The 26,579-nt window shown below is 45.2% G+C and overlaps 1 protein-coding gene across 1 annotated transcript in view; it reads right to left on the bottom strand.

Annotated features, from left to right (window-relative positions):
* LOC311146884 (ankyrin repeat and BTB/POZ domain-containing protein 3-A-like) overlaps positions 1 to 26,579 on the bottom strand; it is a 294,967-nt gene that overhangs the window by 143,734 nt on the left and 124,654 nt on the right. Inside the window, exon 2 of the mRNA XM_084183500.1 lies at positions 25,332 to 25,481. Coding sequence (XP_084039626.1) covers positions 25,332 to 25,481 — 150 coding nt within the window. The remainder of the gene's footprint in view (positions 1 to 25,331; positions 25,482 to 26,579) is intronic.

The raw sequence follows: 26,579 nt of genomic DNA on the forward strand, positions 1-26,579 counted from the left end.
TACCATCAGTAACACACTACGCCGCCAGGGACTCAAATCCTGCAGTGCGAGACGTGTCCCAATGCTTAAGCCAGTAAATGTCCAGGCCCGTCTGAAGTGCATTTGGATGATCCAGAAGAGGATTGGGAGAATGTCATATGGTCAGATGAAACCAAAATATAACTTTTTGGTAAAAACTCAACTCGTCATGTTTGGAGGACAAAGAATGCTGAGTTGCATCCAAAGAACACCATACCTACTGTGAAGCATGGGGTTCGAAACATCATGCTTTGGGGCTGTTTTTCTGCAAAGGGACCAGGACGACTGATCCGTGTAAAGGAAAGAATGAATGGGGCCATGTATCGTGAGATTTTGAGTGAAACCCTCCTTCCATCAGCAAGGGCATTGAAGATGAAACGTGGCTGGGTCTTTCAGCATGACAATGATCCCAAACACACCGCCCGGGCAACGAAGGAGTGGCTTCGTAAGAAGCATTTCAAGGTCCTGGAGTGGCCTAGCCAGTCTCCAGATCTCAACCCCATAAAAAATATTTGGAGGGAGTTGAAGTCTGTGTTGCCCAGCGACAGCCCCAAAACATCACTGCTCTAGAGGAGATCTGCATGGAGGAATGGGCCAAAATACCAGCAACAGTGTGTGAAAACCTTGTGAAGACTTACAGAAAACGTTTGACCTGTGTCATTGCCAACAAAGGGTATATAACAAAGTATTGAGAAACTTTTGTTATTGACCAAATACTTATTTTCCATCATCATATGCCAATAAATTCATAAAAAATCCTACAATGTGATTTTCTGGATTTTTTTTTCTAATTTTGTCTGTCATAGTTGACGTGTACCTATGATGAAAATTACAGGCCTCTCTCATCTTTTTAAGTGGGAGAACTTGCACAATTGGTGGCTGACTAAATACTTTTTTTCCCCACTGTATATACGAAACATCATATTTACCATTGAAGGTTTTTGCATTAATTAAAATAACTAGTATATCTTAGAAGTTGTGTTGACCTCTTTTGTTCCTAATACCAGATTTGAATTGACGCAACTTTGACAACTTGTCACTGCATCTACCTCCATATGCAGGAGAAATTAACATAACGAGTCCACATGGAGCGATGGCAACCAAATACTTGAGAGTATTGCTGGAATAATAGTGGCTGTATGACTCCCCTCTGGAATCGAGATTGTGTGCTTTCGGAAGAGTCGATGATTCAAGTGGTAGGTGGACTTGTTGACTGGTTCTCTTGACACATAGCTGTGATCAGTCAGTGCTGGAACCTCCCATTGAGTATCAGCATCTTTATGCGGCGGTAGCATTGGCACACTCAGATCAGACTAGGCATCAACACAGTTCTTCATCTGTCAAACAAACATAAGAGAGACCACAAGTTTAACACAATAAAATACACAGACAGCCTACTGGTCATGGTTAGGAAATAAAAAAGAAAACACTTGAACGTTTAATAATTTAGCTAGTTAGACATTTCATGAACATCACCAGTGGCATGCTAGCAATGATGGGGATAAGCAGGGCATGGGGGAGACATTGTCAGACAGAAGTTGTTGGTTAGCTAACAATGTAGGGTCTAACTAGCTAGGTTAGTTAGCTAGCAACACTGTATCAGATGGGCTGCCCTCAAGCTAGCCAGCTAAGTGAGTAAGCTAGGCAACAGTTAGCTAGCTACAGTATGTTAGGACTTAGGAGTGGCTACCAACTAGTAACATAATTAGATAAGCTAGCTAACTTCTGCCTGATTCAGGACACCCATCTGTGACGATAGCTTGCGAGTAGCAGCTAGCTAACAGCTACCTGTATGTGTTGATGTCCTGATGAGATGTCGCCTTCTGGTCTGTACTAATGGAGCATCATAGTCCAGCCACTTCTCAGGGAAAGGATGCTCTTCAGTCGCCCTTTTTCCCACGAAGTGATAGGAACACACATAGGGTTTTATTTGGTGGTTTCTTCAAGTTCAATGCTTTGAGCCAAAGCCGAAGAGACTCCTCATCCTAGGAGGTGGGTGCAAATCAAAAGGCGCCTCACAACTGCACTCGCTCCTCAAAAAGGTTTGGTGGTCAAAAAGTTCCTGCTCCATGAACAGCTTCCGTTTCTGCCAGTTATTGTGGCATCCTTACCGAACATAAAATACCAATTTTTGCATGAATCCATGTTTGGAAAGTTGTGAGAAGTGATACTGAGTTAGTTATCTAGCTAGCTGTGAACTATTGGCCGGAAGTGCTTAACCGGAAGTCCCCCACAAAAAAAGCTAAAGAGATCCCGCCCATATTTTCATTGAAAATAAGGTGCCCGGGTTGATTAGCTAGTTTCCAGGGAGCAAATAGACTTCATATGGTTTTGCCAGGGAGCTCTTCTTACAAACTCACTGGGAAAAGTTGCGTCACTGTTTGTAACAGCTAACTAAGTAAGTAAAATAGCCTACATGTCTTGATGATAATTCAGTGAGCAAACACATTGTAGCACTGCATGGGCTAGCCATAATTAGTTGTATCTCTATTGAATAATATTGGAGACTCGAAAGACCAGAGCCTGGAAGCCGATGGAGAAGAAAGCTGAATAAGGACAATGCTGGGCCACTTAAACGACCAAGAAGGACTGCACATTTGGTGAGCGGCGTGGCATTGCTCTGCCATATTTTAACATAGCAGACACATTTTAATAAATAAATAAAAAGTACTCCCTGCAGCCTGCCCGCATAAATAAAATGCAACCACCCCATCAGGATAGATCGACGCACCAGCCCCATCAGGACAGAATGACGCACCAGCCCCATCAGGACAGAACGCACCAGCCCCATCAGGTGCAGAACGCACCAGCCCCATCAGGACAGAATGCACCCGCAGGACAGAACACACCCGCCCCATCAGGACAGAACACACCCGCCCAATCAGGACAGAACACACCCGCCCCATCAGGACAGAACACACCCGCTCCATCAGGACAGCACGCACCAGCCACATCAGGACAGCACGCGCCAGCCACATCAGGTGCAGAACGCACCAGCCCCATCAGGACAGAATGCACCCGCAGGACAGAACACACCCGCCCCATCAGGACAGAACACACCCGCCCCATCAGAACAGAACACACCCGCTCCATCAGGACAGAACACACCAGCTCCATCAGGACAGCACGACGGATGAACAATATTTAAGTAAGTTACATTCTTATTCCACTTCCTATATGTTTTATAGTAGCACCCTCTTGTACTAGAAACATTCTTGCATAAACATCTAATTTGCTTTTATCACGTCTGTGTGTGTTATTAAAAAAAATAATTGAGACCCATTTGTAATCACAGTGATGGTGCAACAGTATGTTTTACCATTAATAAATGTTGTCTAAACATACTATTTTCTGTTACCAGCACAAGATAATTTTTCAACAATTTACTTTACCATTGAAAACAAAGAGCCAACTTCCAACTTCAGATCAGCCAGCAGAGATTCCAATAAATGGATGATGCTAAAATGGCCTACAGTGGGGAGAACAAGTATTTGATACACTGCCAATTTTGCAGGTTTTCCTACTTACAAAGCATGTAGAGGTCTGTAATTTTTAATCATAGGTACACTTCAACTGTGAGAGACGGAATCTAAAACAAAAATCCAGAAAATCACATTGTATGATTTTTAAGTAATACATTAGCATTTTATTGCATGACATAAGTATTTGATCACCTACCAACCAGTAAGAATTCCGGCTCTCACAGACCTGTTAGTTTTTCTTTAAGAAGCCCTCCTGTTCTCCACTCATTACCTGTATTGACTGCACCTGTTTGAACTCGTTACCTGTATAAAAGACACCTGTCCACACACTCAATCAAACAGACTCCAACCTCTCCACAATGGCCAAGACCAGTGAGCTGTGTAAGGACATCAGGGATAAAATTGTAGACCTGCACAAGGCTGGGATGGGCTACAGGACAATAGGCAAGCAGCTTGGTGAGTTGGCAACAACTGTTTTATTATTAGAAAATGGAAGAAGTTCAAGATGACGGTCAATCACCCTCGGTCTGGGGCTCCATGCAAGATCTCACCTTGTGGGGCATCAATGATCATGAGGAAGGTGAGGGATCAGCCCATAACTACACGGCAGGACCTGGTCAATGACCTGAAGAGAGCTGGGACCACAGTCTCAAAGAAAACCATTAGTAACACACTACGCCGTCATGGATTAAAATCCTGCAGCGCACGCAAGGTCCCCCTGCTCAAGCCAGCGCATGTCCAGGCCCGTCTGAAGTTTGTCAATGACCATCTGGATGATCCAGAGGAGGAATGGGAGAAGGTAATGTGGTCTGATGAGACAAAAATAGAGCTTTTTGGTCTAAACTCCACTCGCCGTGTTTGGAGGAAGAAGAAGGATGAGTACAACCCCAAGAACACCATCCCAACCGTGAATCATGGAGGTGGAAACATCATTCTTTGGGGATGCTGTTCTGCAAAGGGGACAGGACGACTGCACCGTATTGAGGGGAGGATGGATGGGGCCATGTATCACGAGATCTTGGCCAACAACATCCTTCCCTCAGTAAGAGCATTGAAGATGGGTCGTGGCTGGGTCTTCCAGCATGACAACAACCCGAAACACACAGCCAGGGCAACTAAGGAGTGGCACCGTAAGAAGCATCTCAAGGTCCTGGAGTGGCCTAGCCAGTCTCCAGACCTGAACCCAATAGAACATCTTTGGAGGGAGCTGAAAGTCCGTATTGCCCAGCGACAGCCCCGAAACCTGAAGGATCTTGAGAAGGTCTGTATGGAGGAGTGGGCCAAAATCCCTGCTGCAGTGTGTGCAAACATGGTCAAGACCTACAGGAAACGTATGATCTCTGTAATTGCAAACAAAGGTTTCTGTACCAAATATTAAGTTCTGCTTTTCTGATGTATCAAATACTTATGTCATGCAATAAAATGCAAATTAATTACTTAAAAATCATACAATGTGATTTTCTGAATCTTCAATGCTCTTACTGAGGGAAGGAGGTTGTTGGCCAAGATCTCGTGATACATGGCCCCATCCATCCTCCCCTCAATACGGTGCAGTCGTCCTGTCCCCTTTGCAGAAAAGCATCCCCAAAGAATGATGTTTCCACCTCCATGATTCACGGTTGGGATGGTGTTCTTGGGGTTGTACTCATCCTTCTTCTTCCTCCAAACACGGCGAGTGGAGTTTAGACCAAAAAGCTATATTTTTGTCTCATCAGACCACATGACCTTCTCCCATTCCTCCTCTGGATTATCCAGATGGTCATTGGCAAACTTCAGACGGGCCTGGACATGCGCTGGCTTGAGCAGAGGGACCTTGCGTGCGCTGCAGGATTTTAATCCATGACGGCATAATGTGTTACTAATGGTTTTCTTTGAGACTGTGGTCCCAGCTCTCTTCAGGTCATTGACCAGGTCCTGCCATGTAGTTCTGGGCTGATCCCTCACCTTCCTCATGATCACTGATGCCCCACGAGGTGAGATCTTGCATGGAGCCCCAGACCAAGGGTGATTGACCATCATATTGAACTTCTTACATTTTCTAATAATTGCGCCAACAGTTGTTGCCTTCTCACCAAGCTGCTTGCCTATTGTACTGTAGCCCATCCCAGCCTTGTGCAGGTCTACAATTTTATCCCTGATGTCCTTACACAGCTCTCTGGTCTTGGCCATTGTGGAGAGGTTGGAGTCTGTTTGATGTTGTGTGTGGACGGGTGTCTTTTATACAGGTAACGATTTCAAACAGGTGCAGTTAATACAGGTAATGAGTGGAGAACAGGAGGGCTTCTTAAAGAAAAACTAACAGGTCTGTGAGAGCCGGAATTCTTACTGGTTGGTAGGTGATCAAATACTTATGTCATGCAATAAAATGCAATTGAATTACTTAAAAATCATACAATGTGATTTTCTGGATTTTTGTTTTAGATTCCGTCTCTCACAGTTGAAGTGTACCTATGATAAAAATTACAGACCTCTACATGCTTGTAAGTAGGAAAACCTGCACAATCGGCAGTGTATCAAATACTTGTTCTCCCCACTGTATGAGACAAAAACCACTGTGAAAGGTGTGAAGGGTCCCTGTTGGCTTTGCCAATTTAAAAGTTATGACCTAATCCATAGCACTTGCATAGACTACATACATTCAGCTCTGTTAGGAGTGATGTGCCTTCTGATGCTTCTATAGTTTTCCACTGAGTTTTCTCATCAGCCCTTCAGCATGTCAAAAGAAACATAATAAATAGACAAGCGATTGCAAGACATCCGACCACCATCCTTGACATAATATGTCATGAGCCTCTCACTCCACCGGGTTACCACCTTAATTTTCTTCCACTCTGCTCACCACTCTCTCTACTCAGCCTAACTAGCTCCACCTGTCCCTGCTCTGCTCTGCTCTAATTACTCTGCCAGCTGCGCTGCATTACCCACTACCTCTCCCAGTATTTAAGGCCCTGTCTTTCAGCTCTCCGGTGTCAGATCGTCTGCAAAGCTCACACCCGGAACCTGTTTGCTCGCGCTTCTGGCTCACCCTGGTTTTGTGACCCCGGACCTGCCTGATTTTTGGATACTCTTCTGCCCCAGGAGATCCAGACCTGCTTCTGCCATAACGACTCCTGACTACTCTTCAATCCCGGTAACTCTGACCAGCCTTCTGCCTTGCTACTACGTATTTTGGATTTCCCTTGAACTGTACTGCTGCCTTGTTTCATTCCGCCCTGTTGTGTCTGTGTCTCCCCCCCCCAGGACTTCTGGACCACCCACCACCGGCTTCATAGGACGCATCGCTGCCATTGGGGGGGGCACAGACCCAGCACATTGGACGGGATCCCTGTTACCCCTGGAGCCTTCATTCACTCCCTACTTCCCTTTTCCCTTAAGTTTTAATAAACTTTCTGGTGTGACGCTATTGTGGTCCTCTGGTCGTCTGTCTGAACCGTGACAGTACGATCTGACCATTATGGACTCAGCGCACACTTTCCCCGACATGGAAACCGATGAGCATGAGCAGCAGTTCCAGCAGCAGCAACAACAACTCGCCATGATCATTCAACTCCTCACCAACCTTACCCCAGCCAGTCTGCCCACCAGCCCTGCCCCCGAGTTACCTGCCCCGGTCATTGCAGCCGCTGCTCCGGAACCCAAGATTGGAAACCCCGAGCGGTTCAACGGCGACTCAACCCAGGTCCGGCCATTCCTGACTAGCTGCCGACTTCAGTTCTCCTTGCAGCCAAGGACCTTCGCCACGGAGGGGGCTAAAGTTGGGTATGCCATCACTCACCTGACGGGCCGAGCTCGACTCTGGGGAACAGCAGAGTTCGAACGTCAAACCCCCGCATGTGCAACCTTCGACCTGTTTGCTGAGGAGATGCTGAAGGTGTTTGACCTGGATTCACCAACCGCAGAGGCGTCTCGTGAACTGTTCAGTATTCGACAAGGCAGACGTACAGTCGCAGACCATTCCATCGACTTCCGAACCCTGGCTAGACGAAGTTCTTGGAACACACCATCGTTGGTGGACGCGTTCTTCCATAGTTTGGCTGACTATATCAAGGACGAGTTGGTCTCCCATGAACTGCCTTCCACTCTTGATGAAGCCATCGCACTGACTGTCAGGATCGACAGAAGGATACAGACCCGTCGTCGTGAGAGGGGGCGCCAAGGTCCACCTACTACCGGCATTCGGAGAGATCCGACGGGGCTCCTGTCATCTACTGCCACTCACCCAGGTCAGTTTGATCAGTCTGAGCCTATGGAGATTGGGCGAGCCTCTCTCACTCCTGCAGAGCGCCAGCGCCGCTTCACCTCTAACCTCTGCCTCTATTGTGGAGGTGATGGACATCGTGTGGTAACCTGCCCTTTAAAGGGCCGAAGCTCACCGGGCATAGGGGGAGTCCGGTTGAGTTCAATGACCATCCAGTCCTCCGACCGCAAACCCCTGCTGCAAGTTCACCTCCGCCTCTCTGACTCAACTCACACCCTGGCTGCTCTGGTGGATTCTGGCGCCGAAGCCAACATAATGGACATCAAGCTGGCACGCCAACTGGGACTGGAGAACCTCCGTTTGACACCTCCTATTCCTGCCCGGGCACTGGACGGACACTTACTCGGATCGGTCACTCATGTCACGGCCCCGGTCTCGATGGGTCTGTCCGGAAACCATCAAGAAACTATCCAGTTTCACCTGCTCCCCTCTCCAGGCCAACCCCTCATCCTGGGTTACCCATGGCTCCGCCGGCACAACCCTCAGCTCGACTGGGTGACCGGGGTGATCAGGGAGTGGGGAGAGGACTGCCACCGAACCTGCCTGCTTGCTGCCGCACTACCCCCTCGGCCAGTACCTACTAACTCCGCTCCTGACCTCTCCAATGTCCCAGAATGCTACCATGGTCTCAGAGAGGTGTTTAACAAAGCAAGAGCCACATCTCTGCCCCCTCACCGACCGTACGAATGTGCCATCGACCTCCTCCCTGGAACAGCCCCTCCAAAGGGTCGTCTTTATTCATTGTCTGCTCCTGAAAGAAAGTCCATGGAGGACTACATCAATGGCTCTCTGTCCGCAGGATTAATCCGTTCATCTTCATCTCCTGCTGGTGCTGGCTTCTTCTTTGTGGGGAAGAAGGACGGATCTCTTCGCCCCTGCATCGACTACAGGGGACTCAACGACATCACAGTGAAAAACCGTTACCCTCTGCCTCTGCTCACCTCTGCTTTTGAGTTGCTCCAGGGAGCCACTGTTTTTACCAAGTTGGATCTCAGAAACGCTTACCACCTAGTGCGGATCCGGGAGGGAGATGAATGGAAAACCGCATTCAATACACCAACAGGCCACTACGAGTATCTGGTTATGCCTTTTGGCCTCACCAATGCTCCTGCTGTGTTCCAGGCTCTAGTGAATGATGTACTGCGGGACATGTTAAACAAGTTTGTCTTCGTTTACCTGGATGACATCCTAATCTACTCCAGAAACCTGTCTGAACACACCCGCCATGTCCAGCAAGTCCTTCATCGTCTTCTGGAGAATTCCCTCTACGCCAAGGCAGAGAAATGTGAGTTTCACGTCAAGACAGTGGCCTTCCTGGGGTACATAGTGGCAGAGGGAAGTATCCAAATGGATCCTGCCAAAGTATCAGCAGTCACTTCATGGCCAGTTCCGGAGAACAGAAAGAAGCTGCAACAGTTTCTGGGGTTTGCTAACTTCTACAGAAAGTTTATCCGGAACTACAGTACCGTTGCTGCCCCTCTCACTGCTCTAACCAGCACCAAGCAACCCTTCACCTGGACCCCAGCAGCCGACAAAGCCTTCAGTACCCTCAAGGTGAGGTTCACCTCCGCTCCCATCCTCCAGATGCCTGATGTGGACCGGCAATTCATTGTGGAGGTGGACGCCTCGGATGTGGGAGTTGGTGCTGTGATTTCTCAGTGGGCTGCGGAGGATAGGAAGCTCCATCCCTGCGCCTTTTTCTCACGTCGGTTGTCCCCCTCTGAGTGCAATTACGACATAGGGAACCGTGAGCTGCTGGCTGTGAAGCTTGCCTTGGAGGAGTGGCGTCACTGGCTGGAGGGGTCCACCATTCCATTTCTCGTTTGGACCGATCATAAGAACTTGGAGTACATCCGCACGGCCAAACGGTTGAACTCCAGGCAGTCCCGCTGGGCCCTGTTCTTCACCAGGTTTAATTTCACTCTGTCATACCGGCCTGGATCACGCAACACCAAGCCAGACGCCCTCTCCCGTCAATTCCAGAAGGATGACACCCCCTCCAAGGACCCTGTGTCGATTCTGCCAAGTCCCTGCATCGTTGCAGCTCTGACCTGGGCTGTTGAGGAACAGGTGCTGGAGGCTCTCCGTAACCAGCCAGGTCCCAGCACTTGCCCAGCTGACCGCCTTTTTGTCCCCGAAGACCTGAGGTCCCAGGTCGTTCAGTGGGGACATGACTCCCGCCTAGCTTGTCACCCTGGCTCCACCCGCACTTACAACCTGCTCGCCCAGAGGTTCTGGTGGCCCTCTCTGAGAAGGGATGTACGGGAATTCGTCCAAGCCTGCCCCATCTGCAACCAACACAAGTCGTCCTGCCAGCCCCCAGCCGGATTGCTGCAGCCCCTGCCTGTGCCCAGACGTCCCTGGTCTCACATCGCCCTTGACTTTGTCACGGGGCTGCCCCCTTCAAGTGGCATGACCGTCATTCTCACCATTGTTGACCGTTTCAGCAAGATGGCACACTTCATTCCCCTCCCCAAGCTCCCAACCGCCAAGGAGACCGCCCAGGTGGTCCTGGAACACGTCTTCCGGATCCACGGACTGCCTAAGGATGTAGTTTCTGACCGTGGTCCACAATTCTCCTCCGCTTTTTGGAAGGAGTTCTGTCACCTGCTGGGAGCCACAGTCAGTCTGACTTCCGGATTCCATCCCCAATCCAATGGGCAGTCAGAGCGGGCTAATCAGGAGCTCGAGAAGGCACTGCGATGCATGACTTCACGCAACCCCCACTCCTGGTCGCAGCAATTGACATGGGTGGAGTACGCACACAATTCTCTGACCTGCTCTGCCATCGGTATGTCCCCTTTCCAATGTGTTTATGGATACCAGCCTCCTCTATTTGCCAGCCAGGAAGAGGAGGTTACTTGCCCATCTGCACTTGCTTTTGCCCGTCGATGTCGCCGCACCTGGTCACAAGCCCGAGCCACACTCCTCAGATCCGTTGCCAGCTACACTACCGGGGCCAACCGTCGGAGAATTCCTGCTCCCACCTACCATGTTGGTCAAAGGGTGTGGTTGTCATCGAAGAACCTGCCACTCAGGGTGGAGTCGCAGAAGCTGGCACCTCGGTTCATTGGCCCATTCCCTATCATAAGAGTGATTAGCCCAACTGCTGTCCGGCTCCAACTGCCTAATTCCCTGAGGGTGCACCCCACTTTCCATGTGTCTAAGATTAAGCCCATCCATGAGAGTCCGCTGGTCCCTGCTGCGCCTTGTCCTCCTCCTCCACGGCTCGTCGATGGTGGTCTGGTTTACACCGTCCGCCGCCTGCTTCGGTCCAGACGGAGGGGTAGGGGTCTCCAGTACCTCATTGACTGGGAGGGCTATGGACCTGAGGAAAGGACCTGGGTGCCAGCTAGTCGGATTGTGGATAGGACTCTCATCACCGCTTTCCACCAACGGCATCCTGATCAACCTGCAATCCGTAGGGGCCGCCCCAGAGGGGTCCCTAACCGTCCTGCCCGCTCGGCTTCCTGTCCTGTGCCTGATCCTGTCTCGGGACCTGTCCCATCTCCCGACCACGGCCCTCCGGCTTCCTCCGAGGATGAGGACGTTCACTCGGACCGTTCGGAGGAGTTCTAGCCCTCCTCCGGCTCCCCTCCTCCCGCCCGGCGTGGTGTTGCTCTTGGGACTTCTGGGGCCGTCCCTTGGGGGGGGGGTTCTGTCATGAGCCTCTCACTCCACCGGGTTACCACCTTAATTTTCTTCCACTCTGCTCACCACTCTCTCTACTCAGCCTAACTAGCTCCACCTGTCCCTGCTCTGCTCTGCTCTAATTACTCTGCCAGCTGCGCTGCATTACCCACTACCTCTCCCAGTATTTAAGGCCCTGTCTTTCAGCTCTCCGGTGTCAGATCGTCTGCAAAGCTCACACCCGGAACCTGTTTGCTCGCGCTTCTGGCTCACCCTGGTTTTGTGACCCCGGACCTGCCTGATTTTTGGATACTCTTCTGCCCCAGGAGATCCAGACCTGCTTCTGCCATAACGACTCCTGACTACTCTTCAATCCCGGTAACTCTGACCAGCCTTCTGCCTTGCTACTACGTATTTTGGATTTCCCTTGAACTGTACTGCTGCCTTGTTTCATTCCGCCCTGTTGTGTCTGTGTCTCCCCCCCCCAGGACTTCTGGACCACCCACCACCGGCTTCATAGGACGCATCGCTGCCATTGGGGGGGGCACAGACCCAGCACATTGGACGGGATCCCTGTTACCCCTGGAGCCTTCATTCACTCCCTACTTCCCTTTTCCCTTAAGTTTTAATAAACTTTCTGGTGTGACGCTATTGTGGTCCTCTGGTCGTCTGTCTGAACCGTGACATAATATCCTCGATCAGTAGCATCTCACAGGATGTTTTTTAAGGCATCAGAATATCGGGCTCTTTTAATCTTTTTTGGACCTGTTGTTTTCCGTGGTGTTCTTGGAACGCTTTACTACAATCACTTCCTCCTTCTAAGTGAAGCTATTTTCATTCTTCTGATGGACTCCATATCAATACAACAGATCGATCAGGCAGAGAAATGCTATGGAACTTTTGATCTCAAATTAGTGATCTCTATGGTGAGCGTCACCAAACTGCAAAATATTAACCTTCTTGTTCACCTTGCAGACAGTGTCAGAGCTCTTGGCCCATTATGGACTCATTCATGTTTCCATTGTGAAGACAAAAATTGCTATTTGTTAAGGCTCATACCTGGTACTCAAAATATACCCATGGAAATGGTCCATGCAGTCAAACTAGTGCAGTCTATCCCTGCTACTTCGCAAATCATAAGGCCAGCTAATGCCTTAGCTGACGTTTACGCCCGGATGACCAATGACCATAGTTTTTGGAACAATTTTAGGAACAATTGTATAGTTTTCTTTTCTAATGTAGCACAAATAAAGTATGGGACAGATTTAATTACTCTTTACCTCTGAGGAATCTGGTGACAAATGGGCACTTATTAGCGAATTTGAAAGTGCAGGTTTTTCTTTGCTGCAAGATACTGTAAGACATGGTACCTATTGGAAACCCCTGTCAACACAGTTGTAATTGCCCTTGAGCATGTTTTGGGCAAAGTTGTTTTCCTTGACTTGACATCTATGCCCGGTATTGTGTTTGCAGCTCATTTCCCAAACACATTTGAGAAGGATTAGGTATACTCAACAAATGACTTGTATTGGAACAGTATTAATGTATATTGAATGATGAACTAATGGAAGTAAATTATATCTCCTCCACTTTTGTGATTATTTTACACTTCAGCACCACTTTGAGATCATGTAGAGACGTCTCTGAGATCACATTTGCATGAATTGATCAGACCTGTAATAATTAGTTTCATATATCGTTCATGGTGAGATAGGTCCAAGATTACAATGTGTAAATACCACTGAGATCTGTATGGGATAAATGTAAGACATCTTTGAGATAGAACTTCTAATTGTTCGTATTACATTGAGACTCATTTAAGATATTTTACTACTCTCATTTATCTAGTAGCTGAGACAGAAAAATGAGACACGTGTGAGAGAGTTCAGAGAACTCATACAGTGATCACTGTGAGACAGATCCATGTCTACTTCTCAGGGACAATTGAGATGTATGAAAAAATGCACAACATCTCACTTTAGTATTGACTAGTGCTCTTTTCTTTGTCTAGGAGATGGACATAGGCTATAAAGGAGATCTCATCTAGGGCCTACCTTGTTGATAGTGTTGTTAAGAAGGCAGATCCGCACTTTATTATGGACAGACTTCTACCCATCTTAGCTATTTAAAAAAAATGATTTTGTGCTGTAGCATCATCCCATTCAATGATTCACGATGGTGGAGTCGGGAAATATTTGTTCCCTTGGACTGTTGCTGTTCAGCAGTGTTCGTAGTTGTCACGGGGAAAGGTCTGATGGATACATTTATTTGTGAAAAATGTATTGAACTTGATGCAGCTAAAGAAAGGATTATTACTCTTCATGAAGAAGTAAAGCGCCTTGAACTGAATAAGGATTCTATGAGACTATTGACATCTTTAAATGCTTCCTATCAAAACATCCAAGGGGATCATAATGGGACCTTCCTGAACTATGGTCAATTTCTGCCATTGCACCCATATACTAGCTTGAACCAGAAAATGGCTGCTCATTGTTCGACTCCAGGCGAGCGTGAATGGATGCGTATTGGAACAAGAAAGAAGGAGAAGAATCATTCTCTGCAAGCCTGCCTTCTTCCCCCGAGTCCGGAAATCGCTTTGAGCCCCTGTCCCCGCTGTCTTCTGCCGGGGACTTAGATGTTCCCTCCATGGCTATGGATGCCCCTCCAGCTACCTCTACCTGTCCTAGTCAAGCAACTGCCTGGGCACAGCCTGGACCACCGCGGCCCCCCTCCCTGTGGGCAGTGCTCTCTGGATCCCTTTGGCTGTTGCGGCCTGCACGCAGCCGGCGTCTCTGCGGCCCTCTTCTCTGGTGAGTTCTGTGGCTCTGGCCTCGCAATCTGCTTTGAGACACGACAGAGGCCGGATCATTCCGGTGATTGTGATAGGGAGTTCGATGGTGAGGCATAAATCTGTACCTGGGGCAAAGACTTAGTGTTTTCCTGGGGCAAAAGTTCAGGATATCACCAGGTTGCTTCCCGAGGCTGTGCGTCAGTCACCGGGGGCTGATACTGTCATAGTTCATGTGGGGTCGAATGACATTAAGTTGGCCAGATCGGTGCAGCTTAAAAATATTTTATAGACCTTGTTAACAAGCTGAAAGATTTGTCCATTCATCTCTGGACCTCTTCCTCCACTGGGTCATAGAAGTGGCAGATTCAGTAGACTGCTAGCACTCCATGACTGGCTGAAAGTCTACTGTAGATCCGCAGGCATTACTTTTATCGACAATGTTGATACCTTTTGGAAATATAAATTACTTTTCAGGGATGATGGAATTCGCCCAAATCACCTTGGCGCGTGGACACTATCTAATCACTACAAGGCAGCTCTGAGAAATTGACTCTTATGCTCTTCTACTAGCCCTTCTATGGCTAGAAAGGAGGGTACTGCCATTAGCATTTTATATTAATTTGTATGTAAAGTGAAGCTGCTGCTCTCTCAGGTAATCCCTACTATTATTACGTCTCAACGCCCCCAGCAAACAGTGATAGATAAACAATATGTAGGGCGGATTGGGGTCAATTTTGAGAATTTAATTTCCATTGCTATGCAGCCTTTGGTTATCAATAATAGATAGGCAGGTAATGATCCGGCTTTTATTGACACCAGGTGATTTCAAAGCCCGAAAAGGTTTGAAATTCATGCACCTAAATGTTCGCAGTCTTTTGTCAAAAAAGGACTACATCAAGATCTTGGCTTCCCAGGCGGATCCGGATATTTTTATTTGATCGGAAACATGGTTATCTGAGAAAATTGTGGATTCTGAGGTTACTATTAATGGTTTTAAAGTTTTCATGGCTGATAGAATGAGCAAAGATGGTGGTGTTGCTATCTATACAAAAAGTAACCTTTCTGTGTCTCCTTTAAAGGTTTTGTCCAATCCTAAACAATTTGAATTTCTAGCTTTAAGTCTTCAACTAGGTTCTAATTCTAAAGTAACTGTTCTCGGAGTCTACCACCTTCCCTCCACTAAGAAATGTTAGTTAACTAGTCTCACTGACTTAATAGCTTATTTGTCTTAGGTGACTTTAACCTGTCCTGGGGAACCCAAGACTCAGACTGTTTAAAGGATTTTTGTAATAACCTAAACCTCACTCAGTTGATTACTAAACCCACACGCCCAAATCTGAGGGATTCTACTAAATCAACAATAATTGACCTTATGTTTACAAATACTCCAGAAAAATGTGTGGTGTTTTCTCCCTGGATATTAGTGATCACTGTCCTATTGTTTGTATTAGAGATGTTAGGACTCACAGGGCAAAACCATGCATTATTACAAGGAGACATTTTAAATATTTGAGTGAACAAGCTTTTTTTACATGATCTCTCTGGTGATCTTAATGTTATCTTAGCTATACCAGATTCTGAATTGGCTCTAAAACACTTTATTGCTGTTTTTAACAACATTGCAGATAAGCATGCCCCGTTTAAAAAACGGAGAGTTCAAAATTGATTGAACCCTTGGTTCACACCTGAATTATCTGAGTCCATACAATAGAGATGTTGCCTGGGACATGGCACTCCAAATGGAGCCCAAATTTAGCAAGTTTCTCACCATAAGTACTTGGGTATCTGGATTGATTACAAGTTGTCTTGTGATACACACATTGAAAACTTGACAAAGAAGCTGAGATCTATGATTGTTTTTTTTTATATATAGAAATAAATCCTGCCTCAGTTTTGAAAATAGAAGGAAGATTGCTCAAACAACGCTTCTCCCAGTAATAGACTATGGTGACATTATTTATATGCATGCGACAGCCTCTGTTTTGAAACCACTGGACTCAGTATTCCATTCAGCAATATGTTTTATTACTGGGGATGGTTTTAACACTCATTGTATTCTTTACAAACATGTGGGATAGACCTCTCTGTCTGTAAGAAGAGAGCTGTAAACTATTTTATTTATTTACAAAGCAGTCTTGCAGAAACTTCCTCTGTACATTACTTCATTGATACATTTTAGACACAAATTACCAAACCCGTCCTCAGGGATGGATAGCTCTGGAGATCCCTTTCGTCTCCACAGAATTGGGAAAATCTGTTTTTAGTTTTTTTGCCCTTATGTGTGGAACAGTATGCATAATTCCTTGCAATTAGATAGTGTGGTGCCTTTCAGGCATTTTAAATTATTGATTGGAGACTTTTATGTTACATAATGCGATTGCTTTTCTTATACAGTGGGGAGAACAAGTATTTGATACACTGCCGATTTTGCAGGTTTTCCTACTTACAAAGCATGTAGAGGTCTGTAATTTTTATCATAGGTACACTTCAACTGTGAGAGACGGAATCTAAAACAAAAATCCAGAAAATCACATTGTATGATTTTTAAGTAATTCAATTGCATTTTATTGCATGACATAAGTATTTGATCACCTACCAACCAGTAAGAATTCTGGCTCTCACAGACCTGTTAGTTTTTCTTTAAGAAGCCCTCCTGTTCTCCACTCATTACCTGTATTAACTGCACCTGTTTGAAATCGTTACCTGTATAAAAGACACCTGTCCACACACAACATGAGGGGAGGATGGATGGGGCCATGTATCACGAGATCTTGGCCAACAACCTCCTTCCCTCAGTAAGAGCATTGAAGATGGGTCGTGGCTGGGTCTTCCAGCATGACAACGACCCGAAACACACAGCCAGGGCAACTAAGGAGTGGCTTCGTAAGAAGCATCTCAAGGTCCTGGAGTGGCCTAGCCAGTCTCCAGACTTGAACCCAATAGAAAATATTTGGAGGGAGCTGAAAGTCCGTATTGCCCAGCGACAGCCCCGAAACCTGAAGGATCTGGAGAAGGTCTGTATGGAGGAGTGGGCCAAAATCCCTGCTGCAGTGTGTTCAAACCTGGTCAAGACCTACAGGAAACGTATGATCTCTGTAATTGCAAACAAAGGTTTCTGTACCAAATATTAAGTTCTGCTTTTCTGATGTATCAAATACTTATGTCATGCAATAAAATGCAAATTAATTACTTAAAAATCATACAATGTGATTTTCTGGATTTTTGTTTTAGATTCCGTCTCTCACAGTTGAAGTGTACCTATGATAAATATTACAGACCTCTACATGCTTTGTAAGTAGGAAAACCTGCAAAATCGGCAGTGTATCAAATACTTGTTCTCCCCACTGTATATATTTAATGTTGTGTATTATGTGTTTTATTTATGCATTGTGTTTTTATTTGTAAACATATACAGGGCTCTCTTGTAAAATAGTTGTCACACCTTGATCTGTTTCACCTGTTTTGTGCTGGTCTCCACCCCCCACCAGGTGTCTCCCATTTTACATTTACATTTAAGTCATTTAGCAGACACTCTTATCCAGAGCGACTTACAAATTGGTGCATTCAACTCAGGATAGCCAGTGGGACAACCACATCTTGATCACAGTAAGTACACTTCCCCATGATCCCCTGTGTATTTATACCTGCGTTTTCTGTTTGTCTGTTGCCAATTCATCTTGTATTGTCAGGTCGTCCCAGCGTGTTTCCTGTTTTTCCCTGCTCTCTAGTTTTTTGTTTCTAGCCTTTCCGGTTCTGACATTTCTGCCTGCCCTGTGCCTGCCTGCCATTCTGTACCTGTCGGACTCTGATCTGGTTACAAACCTCTGCCTGTGGAAAAGGAATGGCGGTTAAAAAGGTCATTATCCATCTATCATCTGAAATCTACCCAGTAGAATTTAGGGGGAGTACAGCAGTGAGTGGAGATGTGGCTGATTCTATATCATAACCTTAGCCCATCTCTTTTCAAGAAGCCAGAGAGTCAAATAGAGGCATTATCAACTCTCAGGGGCTAAGCTGATGGATAATAATTATTAATCCTTAAGAGTCTAAGCAGGGTGAGTGTGGGTGGGGGGGGGGGTCTACTTCTATTAGCCCATGCACATAAAACCTTGGAAATGCAAGTACGCTCAATATACCTTCATTAGAATCCATAACTGGAGACGTCAGACTGGCAACAACGTCAGTGATCAAATCTCCATTGACTGCGGGATTAAGCATGGGTCAAAGATCATGTACACGGACAAGAGACACAATAATCTCCTGTAAAAATGTGTGTTTGGATGACTTAGACTAGACATTTAGGTCTGAAGGCCGACTCCTTGGGTGGAACAGCTCTGTGTCCACCACTTGATTACTGATCCAATTTCAGTTTTCTCTAACGTTATTCTAACCTCACCGAATCAAATGTTATTGGTCACAAACACATATTTAGCTAAAGTTATTGTGGGTGTAGCGAAATGCTTATGTTCCTAGCTCCAACAGTGCAGTAGTATCTAACAATTCACAACAATACACACAAATCTCAAAGTAAAAGAATGGAATTAAGAAATATATAAATATTAGTGTGAGCAATGTCAGAGTGGCATTGACTAAAATACAGTACATATATATGAAATGAGTAAAGCAGTATGTAAACATTTTTAAAGTGACCAGTGATGCCATGTCAATGTACATACAGTGGGGGAAATTTTTTTATTTAGTCAGCCACCAATTGTGCAAGTTCTCCCACTTAAAAAGATGAGAGAGGCCTGTAATTTTCATCATAGGTACACGTCAACTATGACAGACAAAATGAGGAAAAGAAATCCAGAAAATCACATTGTAGGATTTTTAATGAATTTATTTGCAAATTATGGTGGAAAATAAGTATTTGGTCAATAACAAAAGTTTCTCAATACTTTGTTATATACCCTTTGTTGGCAATGACACAGGTCAAACGTTTTCTGTAAGTCTTCACAAGGTTTTCACACACTGTTGCTGGTATTTTGGCCCATTCCTCCATGCAGTCTCCTCTAGAGCAGTGATGTTTTGGGGCTGTCGCTGGCAACAGACTTTCAACTCCCTCCAAAGATTTTCTATGGGGTTGAGAACTGGAGACTGGCTAGGCCACTCCAGGACCTTGAAATGCTTCTTACGAAGCCACTCCTTCGTTGCCCGGGCGGTGTGTTTGGGATCATTGTCATGCTGAAAGACCCAGCCACGTTTCATCTTCAATGCCTTTGCTGATGGAAGGAGGTTTTCACTCAAAATCTCACGATACATGGCCCCATTCATTCTTTCCTTTACACGGATCAGTCGTCCTGGTCCCTTTGCAGAAAAACAGCCCCGAAGCATGATGTTTCCACCCCCATGCTTCACAGTAGGTATGGTGTTCTTTGGATGCAACTCAGCATTCTTTGTCCTCCAAACATGACGAGTTGAGTTTTTACCAAAAAGTTATATTTTGGTTTCATCTGACCATATGACATTATCCCAATCCTCTTCTGGATCATCCAAATGCACTCTAGCAAACTTCAGACGGGCCTGAACATGTACTGGCTTAAGCAGGGGGACACGTCTGGCACTGCAGGATTTGAGTCCCTGGCGGCGTAGTGTGTTACTGATGGTAGGCTTTGTTACTTTGGTCCCAGCTCTCTGCAGGTCATTCACTAGGTCCCCCCATGTGGTTCTGGGATTTTTGCTCACCGTTCTTGTGATGATTTTGACCCCACAGGGTGAGATCTTGCGTGGAGCCCCAGATCGAGGGAGATTATCAGTGGTCTTGTATGTCTTCCATTTCCTAATAATTGCTCCCACAGTTGATTTCTTAAAACCAAGCTGCTTAGCTATTGCAGATTCAGTCTTCCCAGCCTGGTGCAGGTCTACAATTTTGTTTCTGGTGTCCTTTGACAGCTCTTTGGTCTTGGCCATAGTGGAGTTTGGAGTGTGACTGTTTGAGGTTGTGGACAGGTGTCTTTTATACTGATAACAAGTTCAAACAGGTGCCATTAATACAGGTAACGAGTGGAGGACAGAGGAGCCTCTTAAAGAAGAAGTTACAGGTCTGTGAGAGCCAGAAATCTTGCTTGTTTGTAGGTGACCAAATACTTATTTTCCACCATAATTTGCAAATAAATTCATTAAAAATCCTACAATGTGATTTTCTGGAGAAAAAAAATCTCAATTTGTCTGTCATAGTTGACGTGTACCTATGATGAAAATTACAGGCCTCTCTCATCTTTTTAAGTGGGAGAACTTGCAAAATTGGTGGCTGACTAAATACTTTTTTTCCCCACTGTAGGGCAGCAGCCTCTAAGGTGCCAGGTTGAGTAATCAGGTGGTAGCCAGCTAGTGATGGCACTGAGCTTAAAGGAAAACTCCACCCAAAACCTATATTTTGGTATTTGTTTCATTAGTCCATTGTTGACATAGTCCAAAAATGTTTTGCTTGTCAGCAAACAAGTTTTCAAGATATGTAACTTCCAAAATACAGAAATCCTCCCCGTATGATGCATTTTGCATCCTATGACACAGCATTTTGCATTATATGATGCAGATGACATCATGCAGGGATGATTTCTGTATTTGTAAAGTTATATATCTTGAAAACTAGATTGCTGACCAGCAAAATATTTTGGGAATATGTCAACAATGGACTAATGAAAAAAATACCAAAAGATAACTCCACCTAAAAACGTCCCTTTAAGGGAGAGAACTGATCCTGTATCAGTGTCCGAGGGACCTCAACACACAAAATCTTTCCGGCTTCAGGTAATTACCATACACTCAGAAATAAATAAAGGTTTAGATTTGTTCCTAAAGGAGTACAACCACTTGGTACTGAGGTGGTTACTCTGTAAGGTCCTCCATTGTACTTTCAGTTATTGGTACATAATTGCACCCTAGTTCATACCTCAGATAGAACCTTCCCCCAAAGGTACACTTTTTGCCTTTGTGTGATACTACTACTGTGACAAAGCCATTTGTCCCTTGTAAGTGGCAAAAGTACTATACAGTATACAATATCACTACCATAGACCACATAAACTGGTACAACATTTAGACTCACGGGTGGCCAAAAATAACCATCTGAAAGCCACAATCCCACTAAGCCATGCCTCCAATATAATTTCAGTGTGTGCCTTGCCTTTTCGAATGAATTGTAGAGTTACCACCCATGTTAGTGACAGAGACATGGTTGTTGAATTAGTTCATTTCCAGTCCTGTTGCCTTCACCAAGTGAGTTCCTAGGTGTATATTATCATTAAAGTTGAACTATTTATGACATTACATATCTCATCAGGCATTATTTTAAGGCCTAGCTTTACTGTAATACAGCGGCCTGAAAAAAGTTAGGGGGTTCTGGAGGCCAGGTCATCTGATGCAGCACTCCATCACTCTCCTTCTTGTTAAAATAGCCCTTACACAGCCTGGAGGTGTGTTGGGTCATTGTCCTGTTGAAAAACAAATGATAGTCCCACTAAGGCCAAACCAGATGATATGGCGTATCGCTGCACAATGCTGTCATACTCTAATTTCATTGATTTCAAAACTCGGTCCTCCAGAAAGTTGAGAGCAACACTTATGCAGTTCTACTACATGATATCTTTCAAAAAAGCTGCGTTAGAAAGGATTACCTACACATACTGACCAGCTCGTATTATAGACAGAAGCATGGCAGACCAATCCGATCTCATCTCTCGGCATGTCCAGCCCACTCATTATCTCAGCCAATCATGGCTAGCGGGAAGGTTGCTGTCTTTTTCTATGGCTAAACCAACTAGGCTCATGATTTAACAATTGTATTCGTATTTACAGATGGCATACAAGTTCGTTATTAAGGCACATGAATGTTCCAGAAGGCATTTCTGCCAAAAAACGCATTTTGATAAAAAAAAAAGTTTCAGTTGAAATGGCTCTCCTGTGAAGTAGTGGCACGAGACATACGCCTAGTTTCCTGAAATGAGTCACGTATAGCCTATATAATACACTGCTTGGAAAAATTAAGGGAACACTTAAACAACACAATGTAACTCCAAGTCAATCACACTTCTGTGAAATCAAACTGTCCACTTAGGAAGCAACACTGATTGACAATAAATTTCACATGCTGTTGTGCAAATGGAATAGACAACAGGTGGAAATTATAGGCAATAAAGGAGCGGTTCTGCAGGTGGTGAGCACAGACCACTTCTCAGTTCCTATGCTTCCTGGCTGATGTTTTGGTCACTTTTGAATGCTGGCGGTGCTTTCACTCTAGTGGTAGCAAGAGACGGAGTCTACAACCCACACAAGTGGCTCAGGTAGTGCAGCTCATCCAGGATGGCACATCAATGCGAGCTGTGGCAAGAAGGTTTGCTGTGTCTGTCAGCGTAGTGTCCAGAGCATGGAGGCACTACCAGGAGACAGGCCAGTACATCAGGAGACGTGGAGGAGGCCGTAGGAGGGCAACAACCTAGCAGCAGGACCGCTACATCCGCCTTTGTGCAAGGAGGAGCAGGAGGAGCACTGCCAGAGCCCTGCAAAATGACCTCCAGCAGGCCACAAATGTGCATGTGTCTGCTTAAACGGTCAGAAACTAGATTTGTGTGTTTTGGGTATATATTGTGAAATTGTTAGATATTACTGCACTGTCGGAGCTAGAAGCACAAGCATTTCGCTACAACCGCAATAACATCTGCTAAACACGTGTATGTGACATAACATTTGATTTGATTTGAACAGCCTGCATTCACAATGTTTGATAGAGCAAAAAGATGGTTCCATAGAATCAAAACGGGCAAGTGAGATGATTGGGGCCACTTGAAGAGACAATCTTTAAAGAACACATTTTGAGGGCGGTAATTTCCCAAACCATGTGTAACCCTCAATCAACTTGCTTACACAGAAGGTCAAGGCCCAGGTGGTAACAGAAGCATGATATCAAACTCTGGCCAGGTGATGTTGTTTTTGCCTGGTCGAATCAGGTGCGCGATGGGAATGCTTTTCTAGTCGTGATTTGAAATGTTTGCTGCAGCTTCAGTACAAAAGAGTTGCTAATCATTCTGCCCTTAGTGGAGTTTATTTTCACTCTCTATTTCTGTTATCTTTTAGCAGTGCAGATGATGTATGTATCAGCCATTCTTTTCCTACTCCTTGGGGATTCTCCTCAAAAGGCTTGAGTGGCCATGAAGGAAAATTTGGGAGATTTGCCTTAAAACTCTATTTCTTTCATTACTCTGTTTGGATATCTCATTCATCGTTGGAAGAAAATTGTTTATACGAGTGGCAGCTTTTCAAACCCAGGTCCTACATTTACTATCTTAACTGCTGCTATAGCATGTGATGTCTTACTGTCTTGCTGTCTTACGCAGTACGTTCTGTAGGACTCAATGTCACGCCCTGGCTCTAGGGACTCTTTTAAGTTGAGCCAGGATGTGTAGAGTTTGTTTTGTGCTCGTTGTGTCTAGTCTAGTTTTGTATATCTATGTTGGCCAGAGTGGTTCTCAATCAGAGGCAACGAGTATCAGCTGTTGCTGGTTGTCTCTGATTGGGAACCATATTTAGTCAGGTGGTTTTCCCACAGTGTTTGTGGGATCTTGTTCCGTGTTGGTTTGTACCTGTGGACGTCACGTATCGATTTGTTGTTTTGTTCGTGTATCATTTAATAAATAAGTATGTTCAGCTTCCACGCTGCGCCTTGGTCCTCTATATCCGACGATCGTGACACTCAACATGTTGTTAAACCATTTAAATAGTAACTGTGGCCAATTCAGACATAATTTAGCTTAAGTACTCCTTCCTTCCTTTGTGTTCATTCGTTATGGGTCTTGCATGTTGGGCTTGTTTAATTATAGAACCCATGTCTTTCAATAAGACAATATCACCATTATTAACTACAGATCATTTTAGGCACTCTGCTTTTATTGGAGAATCTTTGACCCGCAACACACACACTGAGATCTGATGGGCAAGGCACTTAACTAACTGCTCCGGGGATGCTGCACTGCTGCTGACCCTGCGGCTGACCCTGTGCTTCCAACATGTCAGGGTATGTGTCTGAGCCTTGGAGAGTTGCGTTCAAAAGCGAAAATATACATTTTCTTTCTCAACAACGATCATAGTATTATTCTATACGCACACACATGAAGATGCCCCAAAAAACTGCCTACTATACTGAACAAAAATATAAAGCAACATGTAACAATTTCAACAAATGTATTGAGTTAGTTCATATAAGGAAATCAGTCAATTGAAATAAATTCGATAGGCCCTAATCTATGGATTTCACATGACTGGGCAGAGGCACAGCCATGGGTGGGCCTGGGGGGGCATCACCCACTTGGGAGCCAGGCCCACCCACTGGGGAGCCAGGACCTGCCAATCTGAGTTGTTCCCCACAAAAGGGCATTATTACAGACATAAATACTCCTCAGTTTCATCAGCTGTCTGGGTGGCTGGTCTCAGACGATGACGCAGGTGAAGAAGCCAGATGTGGAGATACTGGGCTGGCATGGTTACACGTGGTCTGCCTTTGTGAGACAGGTTGAACGTACTGCCAAATTTTCTAAAACGACGTTGGGTAGAGAAATTAACATTCAATTCTCTGAATTGCTGACTGCATTCCAATTGCACGCTCCCTCAAAACTTGAGACATCTGTGGTATTGTGTTGTGTGACAAAACTGCACATTTTAGAGAGACCTTTTATTGTCCCCAGCACTAAGTGCACCTGTGTAATGAGCATGCTGTTTAATCAGCTTCTTGGTATGCCACACCTGTCAGGTGGATGGATTAGAAGAAATGCTAACTAACCGGGATGTAAACAAATTTGGGTACAAAATTTGAGAGAAATAAGCTTTTTGTGCATATGGAAAATGTCTGGGATCATGTTGCATTTATATTTTTGTTCAGTATAGATCTATTTGAAATATGACAAATAGAGAGAAGACAAAGGGTCAGAGGTGGGGTTCAGCCTTTCAAGTCAAGGGTAAACACTGTCAAGCCTGTGACCCTTGCATTAAACGCCCACCACAGGACTCATAAACAGGTGTTGGAACAGCTGAAATAGAATAGTTCCTGGACAGGGTGTGACGTGGTGTTATGCATCCCTCCCATTAGAGAGAAGGAGAGGAACAGAGGAAAGACAAAGGTCTGGCTTAACGTCTACTGCAATGGTGGTAAAATCACACTTACTGAGCTCGGCGATGCTTCCCACACGTGTAGCCAGTAGGGACTGTTCCAGGTTGCGGAGTTCGGCCTGATTGTAGGCATTGCCCTCGCCGCCATTCCCAGAGCGCTGCTGGTCCCGGTGTAGGGTCAGACTGTCCGGCAGGCTCAGCACACCTGGTGAGGCCACATGAAAGAGGTTAGAGGTCAGTGGTGAGTGGTGAGTACACACAAAAAATAAGGTTATTGACAGGTTTTTGTCAGGGGTGAGGGTGTAACCATTTGTTTTTGCATATCAGGAAGGGTTCTTTACTGCTGTGATGGTTGTGCAGAACCATGCTGTTCCTCCCTCTCCACCATGACATGAAACGCTACACTGATAAAAAGTTATTGCAATTTTACAGTACACTACAGGCTGCTGGTTGCAGTGAAAGTACAGTAAACAACAACAAGTTACAGAATTTTGTGTATCTGTGCGAACCATCAGTGGAAGTGTTGTACCAGTTTAAGTGGTAGATGATTATGTTGTCAAAGGTTGAGCTGACAACCTAATCATTTAACTTACGCTAAATTCTCTTTTAACACTGTCAGTTCTGCAATCTTTGTAAGAGCATGTGTATTTGTAGAAAGCTGCACCCAAAAACTATCTTTGGGTATTTGTTTCATTTATCCATTGTTGATATACTCCCACAATGTTTTGCATGTCAGCAATCCAGTTTCCAAGATATGTAACCTTCAAAATACAGAAATCTGGCCTGTATGATGCATTTTGCAGCATCATATGCAAAACAAGTGAGCCATCCCTTCACCTCATTTTGCTATAAAATCTTTGGTCGGACAGATGTGACACCCAGAATGCATTGAATGATGTCAACAAACATGGCTCCACACATAGCCGGTAAATAGCTTTGTACTGATTATGATGAGCTAATATTATCTTCAAAAAAGTATTTTACACAATCTATGCAAGAATCGGAATGCATTTTTTGTCACCAGTACTTGTAAACATTAATAAAACAGTAAATAAAGAAATGATTACTACACAAACAATTTTCTGATAGTGATTTATTGATACAAGTGGCCGGAATGTATCCGTGGTGTTATGACACTGATCACTTGTCGCCAAAGATGATTTGTTTACGTTTCTACCATTGTGGCTAAATGGAGTAGCTAGGCCTACAACAGCTTTATCTCGTGGTCGCGTCGGGACAACAGTTGTTGACAACTGTAGCATTGTAGCTAAGCTAACCATTTTCTTAACCTTAACCTCATTCT

The sequence above is a fragment of the Coregonus lavaretus genome (genome assembly GCF_964263955.1).
Source record: "Coregonus lavaretus genome assembly, chromosome: 19".
NCBI lineage: Eukaryota > Metazoa > Chordata > Actinopteri > Salmoniformes > Salmonidae > Coregonus > Coregonus lavaretus.